The sequence below is a fragment of the Ammodytes marinus genome (genome assembly GCF_949987685.1).
Source record: "Ammodytes marinus genome assembly, chromosome: 4".
In the NCBI taxonomy this organism is placed as follows: domain Eukaryota; kingdom Metazoa; phylum Chordata; class Actinopteri; order Uranoscopiformes; family Ammodytidae; genus Ammodytes; species Ammodytes marinus.
The window spans coordinates 15,760,987-15,785,137 of NC_137233.1; the positions used below are offsets into that span (position 1 = coordinate 15,760,987).

At 40.4% G+C, this 24,151-nt stretch overlaps 3 protein-coding genes across 4 annotated transcripts in view; 2 read left to right on the forward strand and 1 right to left on the reverse strand.

Annotated features, from left to right (window-relative positions):
• LOC307249900 (SLIT-ROBO Rho GTPase-activating protein 3-like) overlaps positions 1 to 1,750 on the reverse strand; it is a 31,620-nt gene extending 29,870 nt beyond the window's left edge. For both annotated transcript variants that reach the window (XM_080026796.1, XM_080026795.1), the window contains exon 1: positions 1,254 to 1,750. In XM_080026796.1, coding sequence (XP_079882922.1) covers positions 1,254 to 1,320 — 67 coding nt within the window. In that variant the 5' untranslated portion in view covers positions 1,321 to 1,750. The remainder of the gene's footprint in view (positions 1 to 1,253) is intronic.
• A 5,868-nt stretch (positions 1,751 to 7,618) lies between these two features.
• Positions 7,619 to 14,273, forward strand: ptgis (prostaglandin I2 (prostacyclin) synthase). The gene is made up of 10 exons (XM_080025812.1): positions 7,619 to 7,746; positions 8,096 to 8,219; positions 8,548 to 8,723; positions 8,795 to 8,941; positions 9,029 to 9,141; positions 9,254 to 9,438; positions 11,562 to 11,724; positions 12,340 to 12,521; positions 13,207 to 13,358; positions 13,945 to 14,273. The coding sequence occupies exons 1-10, from the start codon at positions 7,685 to 7,687 to the stop codon at positions 14,102 to 14,104; spliced, it is 1,464 nt and encodes a 487-aa protein (XP_079881938.1). The 5' UTR covers positions 7,619 to 7,684; the 3' UTR covers positions 14,105 to 14,273.
• A 4,565-nt stretch (positions 14,274 to 18,838) lies between these two features.
• The window catches only part of kcnb1 (potassium voltage-gated channel, Shab-related subfamily, member 1), a gene marked incomplete at its 3' end in the record, with an annotated part of 33,030 nt that continues 27,717 nt past the window's right edge, over positions 18,839 to 24,151 (forward strand). Inside the window, exon 1 of the mRNA XM_080025415.1 lies at positions 18,839 to 19,420. Within this exon, the coding sequence (XP_079881541.1) occupies positions 18,845 to 19,420 (576 nt within the window). The 5' untranslated portion in view covers positions 18,839 to 18,844. The remainder of the gene's footprint in view (positions 19,421 to 24,151) is intronic.

Consider the following 24,151-nt stretch of genomic DNA (forward strand, 5'->3'; position numbering starts at 1 on the left):
ATTACTGATTCAAGTAATTGCCTAATCCCAAATGCTCAGAGATAACGGTTGACTTAAAAAGAACATGAATGAATCCATGAGATATTTTACAAAGCCATACGTTAAAATAAATAAATTACTGTCATCTGTAACTATACATTGTGTTGCAGCCTATAGAGCAGTGGTGTCAAACATACGGCCCGCGGGCCGGATCCGGCCCGCGAGATGATTTAATCCGGCCCGCGACTTGTAGAGCACACATTTATGAGCATTTCAAAAAAAAAAGTAAGTCTCTAGCCCATTCCTGTGAGGAGATATGAATTTTTAAAGAAATAACCAAAATGCTCACTCCAGCCGCTAGGGGGCAGCCAAAATAAAAAAAGCACATTTTAGCAACGTGGGAAATGGTAAATGGCAATCTTGCTTCACCGCTATTAATGTTTCCTCCAGTGCTTTATGGCAAAGTAAAAACCAAAAAAAAAAAAAAAACTACTTTTATTTTTAGTGCTGAACAATTAATGTACTAGCAAGCGCGATGTGTCTGCGGCTCTGCGCGCGCAAAACGAGCAGGAGCATGCTAGTGTAGGCCTACAAGATTTATTTCCTAATTTTCCATGCTGCTTTATTTTGATGTTTATGGGAAAAACAAATTCCAAAACAACCAATAACCTCTGTATTTAAAAATAAATCAAAACAGTAGAAGTTGCACTTTTATTAAATCTTATTGTGTACTGTCTGCATGTTTGCACAAAATGTGTCCCTGTACATATAGTAAACAAAATTGGACAACTGTAAGGTCAGTGCCTGTTGTATTTGTGTATTCAAATAAACAGTTGTTTATTTCATTAGTGCGTATTGGCATCTTTGAGCAAAATACCCCCAAAATTTTTGCTGCGGCGCTCTGCGCCGCACCTCCTATTCCCATGGCCAGCAGCAACCTTTACTAAGACATTTCCTGGGGGGTACAGAGATCCCTTGTGATCCGTGATAATGTAGGTTACAAATGGGCTGAGTGATAAAGCATATTACTGAAAAACAAAGCTAGAGATTTGGAGTTGACATATGTATGTTATTTTGCCATTATTTTACTGGTCCGGCCCACTTGAGATCAGATAGGCTGTATGTGGCCCTCGAACCAAAATGAGTTTGACACCCCTGCTATAGAGGCTACAGCACTGCACACCAAAGAGCCCTGTGAAGCTTTGAGGTTAAGTTACGCAATAGTGCCTTCACACACAGAATAATAAATACGGCCAGGCCTGCGCGTTACTAACCTTTCACTTGGGTCTCATATTCAGCAATAATCTCTTTGTCCTTCTTGACTTTCGCCTGAGATGACATTTTGGGGCAGAGCGGATTGTGCAATCCTCCGGCAGGAATCCACTTATCGGTTGCCACAATGCAGCGTTTCTGCCCGCCGTGCGCAGTCTCTCTCCAGATAGTTGAGCAACAATCAGATGCGTATCATCGCCCACTGGACACACACAACTTCGGAGATCAAACGCACTTGGGGCTCTGCGAGGTTTGCCGCTGCGCTGCGTCCAAGGCGACGTCGAGCTAAGAAGAAGAAGAGTGCATACTGATCCTGCTGTGCCTGACCACTCCTCTTCACCAGTGCTCTTCAAGAGGGGAAAAAATACGTTTCATGTACATTTGATTAATCAAGCCTGGAGGAGCAGCTATATGGCAGCGAAGGCGATTACAGCAAGGAGACCCTTCTCTGCACAACACTGCTCAGTCTGCCCCCTTTTTTTCCCCTCCTCTCTCTCTCTCTCTCTCTCTCTCCCTCCCTTTATCTGCAAGTTCAATGCTGCTGCAGAAAAAGGCTGAATGGATGTGAAAGTCAATCTGAGACTCCTCCCACAGCCCCCTCCCTTCTTCACCACTTTTCTTCTCATAGATGGTTTAAGACTTCTTGTGCTGATATATGCACACTCGCTCCTATGCACTAACATAGGCTACATTTTGTTAAACTGAGTCCATGGTTAGGAGTTGATAGCTATGTTTTCAGGACATTATCAGACTGACGCTGACTGCAGAACACATTTATTTTGATATTTAAATCCATTTTTTATTTTTTACCTTTATTTTACCAGGCAAGAATTGCTTGGGATCAAATTACCTCTTTTTTTCCAAGAAGGCCACCATATGTGTACATAACACATTGTTTATACGTCCAGTTGTCCTAACATTTTGATTTTACATAGGACATGAGGCTGTTTAAAAGTGGATGAAATATAATAGCATCTTCATACAGAAATTCAAATAATAAATGCAACCACTGAAAGATGCAGAACTGAAAGGCTGTTATAGCCAAAAGTGATGCAGATAACAGATTCCGATTGTGTTGTCCTACCAATAGTCCCTTAGTTGTACTATCATGTAGGCCTACAACTAAGGTCATCACATCTTCACATTTGAGAAAACTTTAATCAGCAAATATTTGGGATTGTTGCTGAAAACATGACTAAAAGGATTCATTGATTATCAAAATAGTTGAAGGTTATTACGAATTTTTAGATCCTATTATCCCATTGCTATGTAGTCTGCATGCTAGCATTAAAATGTCAATCAGTTAAATATTACGACCAACATTCTGATTATTTACAACTGGGAATGAGACAAAGTTTGATAACACAAAAGGTTATATTTGAGCGGTATACAAACTGAACCCATTCCACTGTTTCAACATTTTGATAAGATAGATGATGGATCGTCTCTCCGCAGAAAAGTCAGAAAAGGCTTATCCTGCTCTTTAACTGTCAGTGCTCTTCACATTAGCATTGTTTTCTGACAATTACCAGGACTAGACGTCATTCCTGTGATTTCTCACTGATTGCTACATCTTGGTGCTTACTGCTAAAGTGTGTTCTTGTGTCAAAGTGATGTTAACTGAGATTATTAGAACAGGGATAACTGGACTTCACCGTGTCGATAGATTTCATTTCGAACTGTGTCCAGAGAGCCTGGTATCTCCTCCCTTTGCACCCAATTCTCATGAAATCTGTGGTCTACATTCAGCCTGTGGCAGCTGCTAAAGCTGGGAGAGAGCCCATTAGGAAACTGTAGGGGAACCGTTCACTTCTCACCAAGCCCTGGCCTCGGAGTGAGCCTGATAAAAGTCGGGATGGGTTTGAAAGTAATGTGGAAAAGCTGTGTCTAACTAGGCCACAGAGAGTTTAACACAATTCACTTGTAGGTCTTTAAAGGGAGGAACGAACACCACCTAGAAAAGATTAGGTTCCTTCGACGCTATTAAAGATTCCCCATGGTGTAAATGACAGAATTACAGCAGTCTTTATGCTGTAGTTTCTTTTATTGTTAGACCTTCTGTTCACTCTGTCATAATTTAAGCAGATGACTATGAAAGTCACCCGTTTATTTTTTAATCAGAAACCCAAATGTTATTTAGTTTATGGTTTATGGTTTATACAATTTACACTGCAGGTTTACCAAATTGGATAACATCAGGCTATTAATCTGTACTTTGTAAATCAGGGGGATATTTCAGATATTTTAAAAAGTCAAAATTATAAATACAGCAAGTCAATTTGAAAATACAAAATCTATTCTATTTGTTTTAGACGATTCTAAGATTTGCAGTGTTAGTAACTTATGGAGTTCAAGACTTCATGGTTGAGTTCCGGACTGAATAGATGAGGGCACTTTATTGGCCCTATGTTTGACCCCTTGGACTGGACTTTTGGCACATTTTAAGTAAAATATTCATGTGTTTAACCACCCAGGCATACTGAATAGGACTTTGAGTGTTATGTCTATATCTATAATTAAGACAAGAGGGTTAGTAAAAACAAATGCTAATAAAGTAAGTTAGGTTTCAAAAGAGACCTTGTGTATGGGGTGGAAATCCCCAGATATAAGAAGTGGAAAGTCTTGATTTACATGAATGTACATGTTGTTTACATGTAAACCATGCTGTTGTATGTGCCATATGATGTTTCTTAATACCAGAGGTCATACGTAATTTGTTTTTTGGTGAACACAGCAACCTTTTATGAAATGGCTTGAAGGTCATTAACATAATTACACCATTATCCTGAGACCCTGTCCCTACATTGGCTGGTAGTACTGTGGGTCACCTCCCTTCCCTTGGGATGTCTTAAGCCTACCAAGTTCAGACTACAATGGGAAGCATTAGGCAGTGCATATGGGCTATCCCTTTTTGCAGGTCTTACATGACATTTGAAGGACAGCTGTCTGTCTGATAGGATATTGTTTGTGAAATCACTCACAGCGCTGCTGCAAAATGATTAAGGCACATTCAACCAATCAATATCCTTTATCTAACCAAGTAGAATTCTTTGAGATTAAAATCTCTTTTTCAAGCATTATAGGCGACAATCCATCCATTCAAAGCCACTGCAGTTTCATATAAATGACACGGTCCAGTCATAACTGTTTTATAGTTTCACATTGCCAGATGAGATGATCCATGTTTACTCCATGAGATGTCTTCCTTCAGCAAAACTATGCAAACGGTAACACTTTAAAATGAGGTACACAAAATTGTAGTACCCACTACATAGAAATGTGTTACTTACTACATAGGTTTTTTTAGTGTTACCTACTACATAGGTTTTTTTTTGTGTTACCTAACATACGTTTTTGTGCTACCAAACGCGTGTTTTTTTTGTGCTACCTAACACACGTTTTGTTTGTGCTACCTAACATGCTTTTTTTGAGCTACCTATGTAGACGTATGTGCTAGGTAGCACACAAAAAAAACCTATGTAGTAGATACCACAAAAATAAAATGTAGAAGGTAACACATAGCTATGTAGTAGGTACTACAATGTTGTGTACCTTATTGTAAAGTGTTACCAAACAGATCAACTTCTTACTATTTCTTTCAAATTGAGTAGGCCAAATTGTAGGCTACAACCAGATGTATTTGCTATTCATTTTTAGGCCGCCAGTTGGTTGTGTGTGTCTGTATTTTGTTCATGGGCATCTGACAATAGCATTGGCCCTTTCACAAATTAAAGGGACCCATTCATTCCCATAGCTTTGTGTTCATTAGGCTACAATTAACATATTTTATTGTGTTTATAGAATATTGTTCAATATTTCGTTAAATAGTGAATGAATGAAATATTGAACAGGCCTACATTCAAGCGAGTCAGAATTGTGATAGACTATTTTGTTTAGCTTGTAAGCTACAATGTATTGTGTAATGGTAGCGTTAGGCAACCTGAAACGTTTGTTTATATTTTGGTATTTTGGTGCAATTTGCAGCATAAATGTTAGAAGTAGGAACTGAAGTTGTAGGGTAGTTGTTTCTAGTCCAGATAGCGACGAGCACCCAAAATGCTAAAACTAGCTTTAAAAGACTACTGTGATTTTAAAACCTTCAACATATTAAATTAATGCCCCTGAAATATGTTCTCACTTAACGTGTCGTGTTTTTGACACTGTCTTCTTTACCAACAGAACATGGTCGTTGTGAACTATTGAAAGGATTTCATTTGGATTTTAGTGTTAGCTCTAATGGTTTGGGCTTTTAAACAGAATACTAAACTTCAAGATACAATTTTCTTTCCTACACGATCTTTCATGGTTTTGGGATGGGACTGTGAAGCGTCATTATGCTCATTCAAAGTAACTACTACTGCTCTTCTCTTCAGAGTCCACTGCTGAAGTTGTCTGCAGCAGATGCATGGTGATCGAGGCTTCTGTAAGTGCATGACTACCCTCTGCTGGCACAGTGTGTACAGGTGAAACTCGAAAAATTAGAATATCGTGCAAAAGTTCATTTATTTCAGTAATTCAACCTAAATGGTGAAACTAATATATTATATAGACTCATTACATTCAAAGTGAGATATGTCAAGCCTTTATTTGTTATAATTGTGATCATTATGGCTTACAGCTTATGAAAACCCCAAATTCAAAATCTCAGAAAATTAGAATATTACATAAAATCAATAAAAAAAGGATTTTAAATACAGAAATGTCGGCCCTCTAGAAAGTATAATCATGCATATGTGCTAAGTACTTGGTTTGGGCCCCTTTTGCACACATTATTGCCTAAATGCAGTGTGGCATGGATGCAATCAGTCTGTGGCACTGCTGAGGTGTTATGGAAGCCCAGGTTGCTTTGATGTGGCCTTCAGCTCGTCTGTATTGTTGGGTCTGGTGTGTATCATCTTCCTCTTGACAATAGTCCATAGTTTCTCTATTGGGTTCAGTTCAGGAGAGTTGTCTGGCCACTCAACACAGTAATACCATGGTCAGTCAACCAGTTACTTGTGGTTTTGGCACTGTTGTCAAGAGGAAGATGATACACACCAGACCCAACAATACAGACGAGCTGAAGGCCACATCAAAGCAACCTGGGCTTCCATAACACCTCAGCAGTGCCACAGGCTGATAGCATCCATGCCACGCCGCATTTAGGCAATAATTCATGCAAAAGGGGCCCAAACCAAGTACTATGCATAGTATATGCATGATTATACTTTCTAGAGGGCCGACATTTCTGTATTTAAAATCCTTTTTTTATTGATTTTATGTAATATTCTAATTTTCTGAGATTTTGAATTTGGGGTTTTTATAAACTGTAAGCCATAATAATCACAATTATAAAAAATAAAGGCTTCACATATCTCACTTTGCATGTAATGAGTCTGTATAAGATATTATGTACACCTTTAAAGTTGAATTACTGAAATAAATGAACTTTTGCATGATATTCTAATTTTTCGAGTTTCACCTGTATATGTAGCCGCTGCCTAACCCTACACCACATCAGTCTGAATAATAGATAGATAGATAGATAGATAGATAGATAGATAGATAGATAGATAGATAGATAGATAGATAGATAGATAGATAGATAGATAGATAGATAGATAGATAGATAGATAGATAGATAGATAGATAGATAGATAGATAGATAGATAGATAGATAGATAGATAGATAGATAGATAGATAGATAGATAGATAGATAGATAGATAGATAGATAGATAGATAGATAGATAGATAGATAGATAGATAAGCCATTAATTAATTTCATTAGTGAGAATATTAATAGAATCACACTTCAAATGAGGATGGACTTAAAACTCAGACTAGTGACAGCTTGGAATTAGCACTTCGGAATTAAGTTAAATTAAGCACTGGTTTCATCGTTGCAGACGGCGTCATCATCAGTAGATACTTCCAGTCACTGCCTGTGCCTGGAAGTCATCGTGAAGGAGGGTACAAATAATACATTTCACAATGTCAGAGAAAAATTTCACATCAACGAAACACTCAGGACTTGACAGTTTATGACACCCGCTGGGAAATATGCCCTGACATCACCCCTGGCTTGTTGAATGAAACAATGAGTGCCTTCACCTCAATGTAGTCACTGCTATGAAATGTTCTGTTCAGGTGGCTTGTCTTTGCAATGTGTGAGGTATAAAATATGTTGTTCACCGGTCTTCTATGAGCTGTTTTAACGGGAACCCCGGCATGAAATAGCCCATCCGCATTTTGAAAGTGTGCTGTTGGTGTGACCTACTCAGAGTATGACTTTCTTTGTGTGGTGGCTGCCACTGTAGACGAGTATTGTGTAACAGTTTATGTAAAGAAGCCACACCTTTTCCACCCCTACAGGTTCAAATATAAGTGAGTTGCCAGCAGCTATGGAGTAAATTCTCTGCGGGACAGGACAAGAATCAGTCTTTACAGGAAACATGTTATGGACAATCCTCTTACTACTTAGTGGACTGCTTGTATTAGTTCTCTCTCGTAAAAGGTAAAGCTACCCGTTTTAATATTTTGATATGCAGATGTTAAATTCTGAACAACAGTGCATTTCATAGATTGTTTAATAGATTGAATTTGAAGGTCTGGAACATACTGCAACTAGCAAATGTGTGTAAATGTTATACTTTGATTTAGAAACTGTAAGTACATTTTATATAAATTGAAAGACATATATTAATAATATCTGACTGATCCTCGTAGCTCACACACACTGTAGCCCGCTTGGCTTTTCAACAACACGTTAACTCTAAACCTGTTGGTCAGGATTCGACAAAGAGTGAAAAGGTAGATTATCCAAGTCAATCATATTGTTGTAACTTTTTCTTTGTACGTGGCAGACGGAAAAATGAGCCACCTCTGGACAAAGGTTTGATGCCGTGGCTGGGGCATGCCCTTGAGTTTGGAAAAGATGCTGCAAAGTTTTTGGCCCGGATGAAAGCGAAACATGGGGATATCTTCACAGTAAGTTCAGATAATGACTGTGTGGTAGGAAGCTATTTTTGAGATTGTAACTTGGAAGTCTGTCAACTGATCTAATATTGAATTTTATGATCTGATTTATGCATGTGCGGTGGTAGCATGTCAATTTGTCTTGCACGTTTATTTTAATCTGAATGTACCAAAAATCACTACTGCAAAGGCCACTCCATCATTTTTCCAATGTAGAACAAATATTACTTTACTGAATAAGCCCTTTAGCAAAAAGTTACAAATTAAAAACCAAAAGAAGGAATTTTAGGATACCATAACAATGAATGTGTGAACAAACTAAAATAAAGGCCTTTTTCAGGTCCGTGTTGCTGGTTTTTACGTAACGGTGGTGTTGGACCCAAACTCATTCGATGCCTTGCTGAATGACACAGTCTGCTTGGACTTGACCCGCAGCAGGAACCAGCTCATGAAGAGAATCTTCAACTTGCAGCTGCCGAACATCGAACCCACAGCAGAGAGGAAATGGATGGAGCAGTAAGTTAAACAAATACTTGGGTCACTTGGGTGTGTGGCCAATCTCAATATATTATATATTATTTCTTCAGGCATTTTCAAGGTCTTAGTCTCTCTAAGCTCAGCAGTTCCCTGAACACTCACCTGAAGAACCTTCTGCTGAGCGACCAGAAAGACAGTGGCCCTTCGGAGTGGACTGAGGACGGTCTATTTAGCCTCTGTTACAGCCTACTCTTCAGGTAACACACACAGCTTTTTAACCTAGCCACATACGTATGTATCTAGGTGCCAGGAGTGTTTTGTTTACTCTACTGCTGTGTTCTCAGGGCTGGCTATCTTACCATGTTTGAGGGGGGAGACAATGCTTCTGCAGTCTACAAAGAGTTCCGCAAGTTTGACGATCTTTTCAGCAAACTGGCTCGCTGCACGCTCAAACGAGGTAAGCGCCACTGTGGCTATAATTATAATAAGATGATTTGACTTTTCTGGTTTTCTTATCTAAACAGCACATTAGGGCATGTTTGAATTTGTCCCGGTTCTGTTCCCAACAGGGGAAAGCAAGACTGTCAACTCCTCCCGGGAGCGACTGTGGGAGCTGCTGTCTACTCCCCCCTGGCTCAGCGCAGGGTCTGACTCCAGCTCCTGGAAGCAGAGCTACCACCACTTCCTACGGAGGGAGGGAGTAGACGCAGAAATGCAGAAAAGAGCTTTACTCCTGCAGCTGTGGACTACACAGGTGAGACATGAGACAGTTAAATATCCGGCTTCCTCCTGCACAAACACACACGCGCACGTACACACACACACACACACACACACACACACACACACACACACACACACACACACACAAACACACACACACTTGGCAACACAACCAAAACATACAATCTTCCCACACCCTGACTGGCATGCTCAAATTCCAACACGGTGCTCATGCTGCCAACAATGCAGAATTCAGAGGCAATGGATTCCTCTCTGTCAGTTACTCACAGCTACCTGCCTCGACCTGTAACAGAGCAGAGCCGAGTTGGAGTTGACCAGTTTGGATCATTCAAATAAGTTTCCCTGGAACCTTATCTTGTTTGAGGTTTGGTAATGACATGAGAATACCGTGTGTGCAATGGAACAACTGTGTCAGTCAGTTGAAGTTGCTTCCTCTTTTTCTCAGTTTCAGGCGCCCACATTGTGTGAATTGAGCTCTGTGAGTCAATTCGCAAAACTGCTGAATAGAGCTCAGCTCCACTGGAGATTGTTGCTCAACCTGTTTGCGTGGATGTAAGAGGTTGTTTAAGTACAAGATATCATTTGTTTATCTAGTTTCATTTGGCTACAGTGTACAAGAATAACAACAACAGCACTAGGGCTGAATAGAGAACTTTGGCCTCACCCGTACACACCATAGATTCTAGAAAGTATATAAAACGTACAGACATGTTCACAACAACATGTTGTCTTTGCTCTGTGCTGCCAGCTGGGGGAGATAGTGAGCTGCTTCAGTGTTTTTATGGCTGGTCTCATATGCTACATTTTAGCTCTAATAGCTTCAGCCCTGGAACAGTGATTGTCCACCCAGTAACACCAGTGGACAGTACTAAAGCGGCCGGAGAGTATAACCTTTTGCCAGGCCACACGAGCGCTTTCAGACGCTCTGCTGGTTTGGGATAGGCTGCAAAATCCCTCCAGCATGTTTGTTTGTGCTTCATCATGTCTGCTGGGATTCTGGATACACACAGTCTCAGTCTGGGAAAAAACTGGAGCAACACTGCAGAGAATACAGGGATTAGATGGGAGTACAGTGAGACGTGCCAGAGTGAATATGGCTTGTAACGTGTGTTACCATGCAGGCACACTGAGGTATTTCATAATGCAATGCAATGATTTCACTAAAGCCACCTACCAATAAACTGTAGGTCCTGCAACTACTGCTTCTGTCCTATTGACTGAAACATATATAGACTCAAATGGATGTATTACTTTCCATTTAGGGGAGATAACAGCAAGTCACTGGCTGTTACTACATTAGTGTTGAATGAGTCTCGCATTCCTGGCTTTTCCTAGCATGCAGTTGTCAGTGAATCAAGTTATACCAAAGAGGAATGAACACTTTTTAGAATTATTCTTATTTGAAGATTGCCAAGGGTTAAATACGTTGGTTGAAACCGCTCTCATGTTTATATGTTAAATACGTATGTAGCTAAGGCCAGCAACCAATTAGCTTTTAGTTAGAAACAGGAAACTGCAAGCCTGGCTCCATCCCAAAACAACAAAAACACCTACCAGAAACTCCAAAGCTTGCTTATTAACACGCTATATCTCAGGTTGTAATATCCATCTTCACGTCTAAATCTCTAAGCATATTTCCTTAAATGCCAATATGTTCCTTAAAAAACAAAACACCCTGCTGCTGTTAAAGGTAACCGGACATACTGTATGCATTCTTCTCTGAGGCATCTGACCCGGTGATCTGAGGATCTCAGAGGGCAGAGACAGACACTGTGCTGCACCTTTAGTCACTTTTGGGCAATTGCCCTGGCTGTCAATAGAGAGCTGACCTGAGATGTGCAGAAGTAAGCATAACAGCTCCCCTAACCCATAGCAATTACTGCCTGACAGGCTCAGGTGTCTCTCCCCGACAGCAGTCTCTACAAAGTGTTGAATGACTCACTGGCTTCTCTCCTCATGTCGGTCTTATTTCAGACAGCATCACAGAGCACTGAGAGTTGAAATGTTAGGTGAAATGTTGCTAAAAATACATTCCTAATCAGAATAATACAAAATGTGCATTGCATTGTGTGTAGTTTTCTTTGTAGAGAAGCTTATGTAAAGGACTAAGTTGGGGTTGGGTGTTCCTTTCAGTGTAATGCTGGACCTGCTGCCTTTTGGCTCCTCGGCTACCTGCTCACTCACCCTGAGGCTATGGAGGCGGTTAAGTCCGAGATCAGAGGCCTAAATCCTCAGGACACTTCCCTACAACATCCCCCGGTCAACCCACTGGAAGACCACAGCACACCTGTGTTTGGTACGTCACAGCTCTCCTCACTCATTCACTTGAGCTCTTCCAACTTAGGGTTCAGCCACGCTGATGATAATGAAACGAAGGCTCATCCGACTTGTTGGAAATAAAAAAAATGAGTGCAATGTACTTAAATAATGATTGTTTGTTTTTATATGATTATATCTGTGCAAATGATTGAACCTTCTACAAATGACGCCTGAAGGCACTGCCGATTTAAAGGTGGAGTCAGCGATTCCGGAGAACTTTTTTTTATCAAAATCTGTAAATAATTCCTCAAGATCCGCTAACCTGCTCTCCGTGTGCTCGCTGAAAATGAATCCAGTGTTAATACACAGCCTACAGTCTGTAAACTGGTATATAAACAAGGGGTATGTAAACAAAGGGAGCCCACCATAGCCCGTTTACAGAGGCATGCTGTGTATAAACACTTGATTTTTGATTTGAATGATTTTTTTCAATCCAATCAGCGCACACACAGTACAGACAGGTGATGGATCGTGAGGAGATATTTATTGATTTAAAGAAGAAAAAAAGATTTTGACAACAATCCAGAATGGCTGACACCTTTAACTCATGCTGAACCTCCCTCTGACCTCTGCTATCCTTTCTGTTCTGCAGACAGCGTTCTGACTGAGACCCTGCGCCTCACTGCTGCAGTGATGATCAGCAGAGAGGTGGTAAAGGACAAGACCCTGCACATGGCCAACGGACAGGAGTACCACCTCAGACGGGGAGACAGAGTGTGTATGTTCCCCTTCCTCAGCCCTCAAATGGACCCCCAGCTACACCAACAACCAGAGGTGCTTTTGTGTGCAGACCCATAGCATTACTAGCACAGACATGTCTTTGCTTAAAGTGGCTACGAGGAACTTTCAGTTTGTGTTAAGTCTAGCGATTCTTTGGACAAAAGCGGGAGTGTTTTTACGACGCCAGCTGTTGTTCCTGGGTCAGCGTACCGAGACAAAGGCATTAATAAAAAACTATATACATGTTTTTTTCTTTGCACAGATGGTGTCGTTTGCTGTTACATGTCATTTCTGATCATCAGAGGGAAAATCAGACTGTTTCAAAAATATTTTAAAGTTCCTTGTAGCTGCTTTAATGAGTGCATGAGATTGTGTGGGGATACGGAGCCTCCCCAGTCCTGATGAATGTATTTGTACACCGCAAGTGTGATATTTTAAGCTTTATTATACAGCATAAATAAATCTTGAGGAGGCAGAATTACTCTGTGTTATTTAAATCACAGACAGACTACATCCTTTGGGATGAGCCGCTAAATGCCTGCAAATTAAACATCGAAGAGTTGACTAGCAACTTCAATTCCCATTGTTCATTCTATTTTTCGTCTCAGATGGGTAGAGGTGATAATTACACTTTTTGTAATGGAAGATATGGAGCAGGAGACTTGTGATCGAGGCTATTTGCATGCACATCAAACACAGGCCGTCATACTCTTTTTTTTTGTTTCTCCCTTCCTAACAGATTTTCAAGTATGATCGCTTCCTAAACGAAGACATGACAGTGAAGGATACATTCTATAAGGATGGAAAACTGCTGAAGTACTACACCATGCCCTGGGGTGCAGGGAAAAATATTTGCGTCGGGAAAGAGTTTGCTGTTAAAGCCATTAAACAGTGAGTGTTTTCTTATTTTTGGAAGTATAGTCTTTCCATGATGTATATTAAGTAAACTTACTAAGTTTACTTAATATACTTTCGTGATTAAAACATTTCCTGTAATTTAGTGATGATAACCGGGCAAGACCAGCGAGAACAGTCTCCGTATAGTATTCCCCTTATTAATTGTTTCAGTCCTGCTTTCATGTCTTCCATCATCATTAGCAACAAGCTCTGATATAATAATTGCTCATCCTCTATAATGAACTGTATGGAAGACGCTAAGGGCAATAGAGCAGTTTGGGATGTGTGTATTTGTCTGACATCATATCCAGTTACAAAGGTTAAAGGTCAATCCTTGTAATCCACAACACACAAACCGGGGGGAGGCATGTTGCATGATATTGATTTGGAGACAGGGAAGACATGTTATTTCAAGGCTGTTTATTTCAGATTGTCTGCTTGTGATTTTCACCGTTTCTTGATTTGACTGGATGATGTGAAACGTGCATTGTTTGTATGGATATCATCTAATAAGTCATGTTTATCCTTGGGTGGGTTGTTGCTTGTTGTAAACTTGCTTTGTTCCTTTTTGTGTCTGTAGATTTGTGTTCTTACTCTTGACACTTCTGGATCTGGAGATGTGCGACCCAGAGGCTAAACTGCCACCAGTTAATCCCAGCCGCTATGGCTTTGGGATGCTCCAGCCAGACGGAGATATGCAGGTCCGATACAGAATAAAGAGGACCAAGCATGAAATGTGACTTGGTCCATTTGCTCAACTGTTAAACATTGTTGTGTGATAGAAAAAACTTTTGTTGTATGTACTGTAGCACTATTTATTCTATTTTTTATTTACTTGATTATATAAATGTGTGCGTGTGTATTTGTAATTTGTGTTTTCAATAAATAAATAAAAATTAAATAATTTAATCTGAATCTGTAATATACTCCCTTGATAAGTTGTCCCTATATGACTTCACTATGCAGAATGATTGCAGAATGATTTATCAGCTAAGTTTAACACTATAGAAATCTGTTTTCAAATTATGGTAATGCTATAATGACCACAAACAAAGAACAAAAGATTTGGTCAAAAGTATCAAAAGATGAAACCCATTCATAATTTCAGGCCCCTAGATGCTCCTTATACAACAATGTATCTGTCTAAAAATGAGCCAGGAGCCAACTTTTTTTGCTAATAATTTGCTAATTATTTTGTACCATAGTTTTACATGGATACAGAACAATACAATGAACACTACATTGAGGGTAAATTAACCTACACATATAGCAGCAGCAGGTAACTCATTTTCTCTCAACATGTGCCAGCATTGATTATCGCTCATGTTATTGGCTCGGCGCTTTCAGATCATGTGACCCAATCGTTTTCCTACATTTAACCATCTTTTTATATAGCACTATCGCTCTATCGTGCAGTGTAGGCTATAGCCCGGCCATAAACACAACAGCACAGTGCTCTGAAGAAGTGTGTTTAGTGATAGAACCAGGCGTCAGGGCGCGGTGGTGTAATTAGTGATACGTGAAAGAGAGCGCTGATGGCTACCATGGATCCACCTTCGGGAAGATGCGGCGCCTCCCCGCACAGCTGGCCGGGAAACACACAGTAGTCTTTTCCGAATGGGCTCCCGGCATAGCCTACTTGTTGATCTCCGGGCGAAACAGTGACGCGATATGCGGAGGGGTATTGGGAGCAGATCGTGCTGAAGATATCTGCCATGTCGGGGGAGGCGAGGGAAATGGATTGGGTTAGACCCTGGAAAATAGTAAACCAATAACGGCGCCTCCTTTTTTCCTCTTTTTTTCTTAATGCTACTCCTTCATCTCCGTTTTTGCCAGCGGACTGATTGTGCACAGTGCGGTACGTGCTCGTTTGATTCAGTGCAGGATGACAACAACTCACTACGGTATTTGTTAAGCTTTATATATTTCATTTCATACTATGCAACCTGTCAAAATACGATTATCTGTGGGAGATAGGACAGTTCTGCACTAAAATAGCACCAATATGGATCAGGTAGCATTTGAAAAAAAAAACAGAAATGCTCAACGATGGAGGATTTGCATTCACAACATTGCAGCTGCAGCTGATTAACCATCACACTGATGTTGTGTCTCATTCTCAATTCCGCGACACGCAAAGCCTGGTCGCAGGGTCTGCGCTGGAAAATATGCTGTGTTTAATGCTAAATTTTTGATCGAAGCCTTAAGACTTGAACGAACAATAGAGGCTCCTTCAAAGGAACGTCTTTTTTACTGCTTCTTCGCAGCTTAGGCTACTGCATGTCCAAAAGCTGATGTCATGTAACAACGTCTTGGCTTCATCCTATTGCTTTTTATTTGGTATATGCTTTGCATTGTATGTCGACATAACCTCAAGACTGAATTGTGTTTATGCAATATTTAAAAAAAACTTTGTGACAGTGACAGTAATCATAGATCACAGGTGTTGCTTTCCTTGCTCCAATCATCGCTCAGACGTAAACAAAATGAACAACGTTAAAACCAATTGCTGGAAGAGAAGATGTAGCCTAGGTTATATCTTGTTTGCTCAGTGTCAGCCAACCTCCTCCCCCTAAAAGTGAGCTCGCTGTGATTCAGGGAGTGAACGGCGCTTCTTCCTGGTGTTTCAGCACCATTAGAGTGGACAGCGCTCACTTTGTACACCACGCATCCTCGTGGCGTCCCGCGTTCCCACCCACCCAGGGGAGGATCTAGAAAATGTTACATGGGGTGGCGAAGGGGGGGCAAGAGGTCTTGGCAGGGGGGCATGGGAGGACGGTAGCGGGAATCCCCATATATTATATTGATCATCATTTCTGATAAAATAAGACATTTGTAGCCTATGTCTTAAGCCTACATAGCTTACTCTATACAACACATTGCTACAACAGAAAACAGGCAGTCATTGAAACATGTTATTTTGAGTGACATGACATATCATTCTAGTCTAGTGGAATTTATATGGAAGGAGAATAACAATATAGTAGTTTAGGCTGGGACTGCAGTCAGACCCTCTGCCTACCTTTAATCTTCCTGCTGATCACTACCTGCCTCTGTCCCTCTGTCTGAATATAAAACCTGCTCTTCATCCCTCACATTTATTTCTTCTTTTCCTCCACTTATTTATTCATGTCTTTAACATGTGATAGCCTAATATAACCTGGTTTAATTTGTGCAGCTCGTTTGCTGTGATATGTGAGCGTTTTTAGTAGGCTACGTTTGGCTATTCAAACAAAAATTATCGATCTCTTATAGCACTGTCAGTGTCACTGTAGTAACTCAATGCCTCAGAAACGGCAACTCTCTCTCTCTCTCTCTCGCTCTCTCGTTCGCTCGCTCGCTCTCTCTCTCGAAACGGCGATCCACTGTTAAATTGTATGGATCCGAACATGCAAGTTTTTTTTTAATATTTTTATCAAGCTCTTGCCTGTAGCCTACTACAATAGGCCTACAAATTAATAAAAGGGCAATAAGCTCCTACAAGTCACAAGCGAGTGATTTCCCTTTTGGCCAACGATGAATGGATGTGCTCTTATCGATGAATTAGCTACTTTTACATTGCATTACATTCATTACAAATTTAACTTTAAGTTAAATTGGTGTGTTTAAAATTCACAAGGGTAAACTAACTTCACCTTAAGATGCTCGGAGCAGGTCAGTTACTCTTCATGGCACAGCAGCGCGCTGACTCGCTGTGTGTGACAAACTGTGTGATCGCTGATATGCGCATATGATGCAGGGCCGTGGCTAAGTATTTGAGGGGCAGGGCATAAGATTAGATTTAAAATAATTTAGGCTACTTTTGTTCAATGTATTGTTTGTTTCAATTATTTGAGTGGCTTGTTGACATAGTGGCGGTTTGTTCTTACAAGTAAATTTTTGAGAATACAAAAGTTAGGGGGGCAGCTGGGGGGGCAAGGCTCTTCAGTGGGGGGGCCGCTGCCCCCCCTTGCCCCCCTGTAGAACCGCCCCTGCACCCACCACACACAGCACTGCATGGGCGTCACACCGAGCGGGAGCAACAGTCACCCAAATTGACAGGCGAAGAAAAAAAATACTGCGTCCTAAAAGACAAACACATATAACACACCAGGAGATCATAACCCCCCCCCCTCTCTCTCTCTCTCTCTCTCTCTCTCTCTCTCTCTCTCTCTCTCTCTCTCTCTCTCTCTCTCTCTCTCTCTCTCTCTCTCTCTCTGAGCTGTGAGCAGCGGATGTGAGACACTAAAAATAAGTAGTTTTTGTCATTAAGACAAATTCCTGATCATAATATTGTATCTCACGCCATAAATATGTCTCCAAAGCAATCAGCCACTGCAAGTTGCTTTTAAAGTTTTTGGTTTGATATATTCAAGAAGTCTTTCCATAAACTGATGAGAGAACGAGATGATCTGTAGCTTTTAGTCATGGTTCCCAAGTATTTTTATTAACACTAAATAGAAATGTATCATTCCGGAGACGGCCATTAAGTGTGAGTCATCTCTCAGTAACCCACTTCCGAGGTTATGTTAATTGTGGATTTCATGAGACAATTCAGATCATTTGATTCAATAGATGATGTGATACCAAGAACTGTTGAGTAGACGTCCATTCAATGTATCTGTCCTACATTGCTCTGCCCAGGAGCCCTTTAACCAATGGTTTCCTCTTCTTCAGGACCCTGCAGTTTGCCGGGTTACTAGCTGAGTAGTTTGAGTTAGTGGTTTTAGTGAAATGTCGTGGGGAATTGATACAATATTAATTTAAGCCTGCCTTCAATTTTTTCCTTAAATGTGACCTCCTAAATACTGTTTGTGAGACATAATTATAAATGGAATTCAAATAAGATAATACGATAAACTGTGAAATAATATTGGGTAATACTGAAATATCCGAAGATAACAATACAATGATATATTTCTTAATTCCCTGCCCTTAACATTAGGTGAAAACTTTAATTTAACTGTTAACTCCAATAAGGTGTGAGTCATAGGAAGAATCAACATTTGAGGGAAGGTTTATTGTTGAGTCAGGGCCGGATTTTTAAAACAGTCAACAATCATGATTACAATTGTTGGTAGGACCAAGTTTGAAAAAAAAGAGAAAAAAAGCTTGAGATGGGTTGTTTAGCTCATCACAGATGACACTGATTTTGTCCTCTTTAATTGTTTCATTTGAAGGATTTTTAGAGTTCTGAGGATGTGAAAGCATTTAATATAGCACAAGAAAAATTTAAAAAGTGAAAACATTTTGTTTAAGAAAAGTGACTTCTTTTTCATTTTGACACCAGATCTATCTTATGATTCCGGTCCCAACAGTTCCAAAACAAAGAAGTTCGGAGTCTGATGGTTGATGCTTTGACATTTGGAGCTAACCTTAGAATATTAACAATTTTTTTTGTTTGTTTTTTGAACCCTTTAGATACAATAATGGAAGAAAACATGACCAAGTCTAGTCCATAGCCCTGGGTGTGTGCCTCTTTCCTCGAACCTAAAATCATCATGGAGACATCCTTGGCAGAGTTGAATAAAGCCGCCTCCCGCTCCACATCGTCGCTGCCACCTGAACCGGTGGACATCCTTCGCAGCAAGTCATGTTTCCGCAGAGTCAGGCTGAATGTCGGGGGTCTCCCACATGAAGTCCTGTGGCGAACGTTAGATAGGCTACCACGAACGCGCTTGGGAAAGTTAAGAGATTGCAACAGCCATGAATCTCTCATGGAAGTGTGCGATGACTACAACCTGGAGGAGAACGAGTACTTTTTCGACCGACATCCGGGGGCGTTCACGTCAATCCTGAACTTCTACCGCACGGGCAAGCTGCACATGATGGAAGAGATGTGCGCCCTGTCGTTCAGTCAAGAGCTGGACTACTGGAGCATTGACGAGATCTACCTGGAGTCCTGTTGCCAGGCCAGGTACCACCAGAAAAAGGAGCAAATGAACGAAGAGCTGAAAAGAGAGGCCGACAACATGAAAGACATGGAGGGAGAAGAATTTGACAACACTTGCTGTGCCGAAAAACGCAAGAAGCTCTGGGACCTCCTGGAAAAGCCCGGCTCATCTGTCGCAGCAAAGGTAACTGTCACTGGATGTTGGGTGTGAGAGATGAGTGTGTGATTGGTTGGCTCTATGTGTCAATCATGCCCCTTGCATGATGATGATTTGGACAGGCCTACCTACACTCAGACATAGAAAGACACTTACATTATGTAACATGTAAGATGTCTTTATTGACAGGTATGTCATACAACAATTATATAGATTTGGTACAGATGTTCAGGGTCAAAGAATATATAGCCTAGTGTGATCCCCTGACCTTTACAATAGCACCACCTTAAAGGTAGACACGAGTGGTTTTGAGTGAGCGGTCATGACAACTATTGAATGGATTGTCATGAGACTTGGTACTGTATATACAGTCATGTCCCTCTCAGTATTCATTGTAATCATATTGTTCCCTTAACATTGCCATCAGCGCCACCACACCACATCAGGTGATTTTTTTGTTGTTGTGAAATTTATAAATGCACTCACGTGTAATGTTTCCTGTTGAGTAACATGGCAACCGCACAGTTGATTTCCATTAGAGGAAATGGAAGAAGCAAAACAAACGCGTTGAAGCCGGGAAAATGCACCGTGGACTTTTCACATTTCAAAAGACATCTACGGTTGGACAAAATGGGTCAATCAGGACCCCTCCATGTGTTATGCTCTGGTGTTTACTTGATTAAGATTTTTTCAAGGTTCGATACAAAGTATTTTAGAGTGGAAATTAAAGGGAAAAAGCCTGTGGATGTGTTTTGTCAGTGTGGGATGTGTGAGCTATTGTCTGCCATTTCAGTTATTCAAGAACTGAACAAAGCTGTGACAGTAAGAAAACTGCTTGGTAACAGTAAAATGAGTTGTTAACAATCTTAAAAACAAGATTCATCTGTGTCTCCTGTAATACTCTTATTATTTATCTATATCGTTTACCCGCTATTGAAATATTTAATATCTGTTCACTGTTCAATATCTTCACTGCAAAACCATCATACACACGCACGCATGCATGCACATATACAAAAACACACACACACACACACACACACACACACACACACACACACACACACACACACACACACACACACACACACACATACAAGTATTTTTGATGCCCTTTTGCATTCAGTACTTTGTTGGTCTGTGATAACCCCACCACACATTATCCAATTACATTTGAGAAATCCTGCAGGAGTCTGAGATATTGAATTATGTTGTTATGTCGCACTTACACACTGAAGTCAGAAATTATTTGCACTGTTTGAATCATCCGGATGAATAAATGCTGGAGCTGTTTTTGATCAATGGAAGATGGCTGGGACATGTCACTACCTGACGGCAAGAGGAAAAACACAGCATTGGGTAGTTGCTATCCGTGGCTCATTTAGTCAGTTTAGAAAGCAGTCAGACCATACACAAGCAATGTATTAGGAAAGAGTGAAGGCAAATGAAAGCTGACAACACAGAAGCTATTAAAATTAAAACCCTAGGTGGTTGTGTGTTCATTTTAGGCCCTATTTGGTTGGTTGAAAATGTAAACCTAACATTTGACTGTTGAATGCAATGCCTGTAGTCATAATTAGATGTTGAGGTCCCCAGTGTACTGCACATTTTTTCTTTCTTATCTGAGGCCAATTGTCAGAGAGCGTTGTCAGGTGTACTCACGTTTAGTCTGTGCAAATAGCCTTTCAGAGCGCCACACCTGCAACCGCAACCTGGGAGAGCACAGCAGTGGTAAACATGAGCTGCCTTTGATCACTTCTAGATTGGATTGGAGGCATCAAAGAGGACACTGTCTCCGCCCAACAGAGATTAATGGGAGCAGAATGCGTTGTTTGGGAAATTGAAATTAAACTATTAGAAGTTTTTGCCCGCTAATGCTCTGTGGTGAGGACTTGTGAGATGAGTGCCTGTGAGTCTGTCAGTGAAACCTCTTTTTCATAGGAATCAAAAGGATGTAAAAATCAATGTCTAGTGTGTTAGAGATAAGCAAGTACTGTAGCCTACAAAAAGGAGATGACCACTCTTGGCCGACCATACCGCCGCTGGCTCCATTATCGCACCCTGATATCTGCAATTTCTCAAAATATCACTGGAGAACTGATTTGAAGTACTTAAACAAGAAGGGTGCTGCAAATGACATAGCAAGGCTTTCGTGTTTATTGTTTCCTGCAAATCTATATCTCTGCATCTATAACTCCGCCAATTGTTGAGAGGGGGCAATGCTTACCAGTAAAAAAAAGAAGTGGTCCTCATCTCCTCATTCACTGACATTATAAGGCTTAGGCAGAAAAGAAGAGAGACCTTGAAGCAACAAGAAGTAGAGTTTATCAGTTGCTAATTAGCTTAAAAGGGCATGGTCAAACCACAGCCCAAACTGCTAAAAGCATTGATAGGGCTTGACGTATTGTTTTAGTGCTTTTTTATTAGGCTGTAACAAATTGCGGGCTTGTCGAGTGGTCAGGCTTCGACCACAGACTGCCCCAGTGTTGGCTCATCAGCTTTGCTATCCTTTCATGGGTCAGAGATGGAAATGTATGTGTAAAAGCCCATTAACAGATGGTGAATGATAGAGCTGAGCAAAAAACAAAACGTTACCAAGCAACAAAAGTATACTGAACATTATGGTAGGTTTATTTGTGTTTCTGTGTGTGTAATTGAACCCCTAGTACCAAGTGACTGTGTTTCAATGTTGGTTACAGAGCAGCAAGGAAGAGAGTAGTAGCTGCAAAGGTTCAAGATCTGTTGTTGCCGCTTGTATAATTTGTGCCCTGTCGTCCTTCCTGTCTCTCTCTTTTCCCCTCACTGGCTCATATCGTTGCTTCCTTCCCTTCTTAAGGCTTCTCCCACTATACTTCCGACTAAATGTCAGGGAAATGTCACATTCATTATTCTCCAGGCCCAATTTGAAGCATCCTTCTCTCTGTTAACATTCTTTTTAATGCACAGCATTGTGTGTCTCTCACTCAAATCGCATTTGAGGCACTGTAAAATCCCTTATTTACAAAGTTCATTTAAACTGTAGTGAAGTGTTGCGTTTATATTTTTGTTCAAGGAATCACATTTCATGTGATTTATTTTCTCTCTTTTAAGAATTCAGTTTGATACTTAGTGGATAAATGGAAACCAGTATCAATGAGGCCAGTGGATTAGGCTTCAACCAATTTACAGAAGAAACCAAAGCTGAACATGTGAGTTGCTGTCAATTTTTGTCCTCCATACATCCAATGGATAATTACCACTTCCTTCAGTGGGTATTCTGCATCAAAACGCAGGCCACAAATTCCAATAAAACTCCTCTCATGTCACAGGATGACATATAAATGCGGTTTGGCAATATCATAAATCAGTTTATAGCAGAATTCAAGGCACGAAGCAACCAGACTAGAATTGATCACTATTTTTGACAGCTGGGAAGTCATAGCCAGTCAAGTGGATGATGATGTATTGGAAGTCATAGAAAAAACAGACTTGAATGCTATGCCCGAATTGAGGGGTTTGATCATCCAGAGACTTCATTTCTAGGCTGAATATCTCATGAAAGCACAAAACATCCTTGTCCCATTTTAGAGGATGTCATAAATGTGTCTTTCTTTCACACAAATCCCGTAAATCATTTTGCGCAGAGGTTGGTGCATTCAGGCAGTCCTCCTAGGCCAGACAGCCTCATTTTGGGAAGAGGTGCAGGTTGAGCCTGGCCTTTGTATCTTTGTGAAGATTCAATCCCTTACTTATTTTATATGTTTAGAGTCAGGTTGCCTTAGCATTCAACGCAACCTTTTAATGTGTTTTGACAGGTAAACAGGTACACTTAGTGTTGCTTGTGAAGGATTTATCAACAAGAACTTTGGTATGTGTTAAGAGCACAATTCAAATCTGTTTAATTCTTATCTCAATATCAGACTCCTCTGTATGTTAGTTTAATTTAGGTGGTCCCCAAGGGTCCTTTCCTGGCACACTATTGTGTTCAGTTGACATGCCTTTTCCGTATCAGGTGATACAAATATGACTCAGTTATATACAGTATATATTTTTTGATGCTCTTTTTCCCCTCTCAAATGTAGTACATTTTAAAATTTTGGTTAAAAAAAAAGTCCTAATTACTTTACTTATCCCCATCTAGGCCACGTTGATGCCGTTACACTTATATCAGTCCCAGCTCCCTCCACAATCTTATTCAATAAGGGGTATTATGAATGAATAATGATCAGGTAAGGGCTTAAAGAGTCGTTGAAATTAATCAAATAAGACAATACATCTAGTTGATAACAAAAACAGCACACTAAATATATTACATTTCATACACAACTAATCCACAAAACATTATCTGTTATGGAATCTATATAAATGTGGCCATGGTGATGTAAGAGAGAAACAAAATTGCATATTCATATGAAGAGTTTAATATGCATTCGCAGACTAAAAAAAAATCCTCATAACAGTTGAATGGTACTCTGTTGAATAATTCAACCCCTTTGTCATATTTGATCTTATCATCCAATATTTAAAAAAGTGGGATCTCTGTTTCGGTAGCGCTGCTGAAGTTTGTCTTCTTAAGTTGTTGACATCGTAATTTTTTTCTGGGGTTCCTTTCCTATGTCATTTTTGTAAAGCTATGTCAGTCTCTAAGCCAGCATGGGGGGGGGGGGGGGGGGTGTGGCCTATTTGTTCGGAGTACCTAAGTGCCCTATCATGATCTTATAATGCAGAGAGATGGCTCACTTCCCTATTCTGCATCCTCATGGCAAACTTATTTGCAAG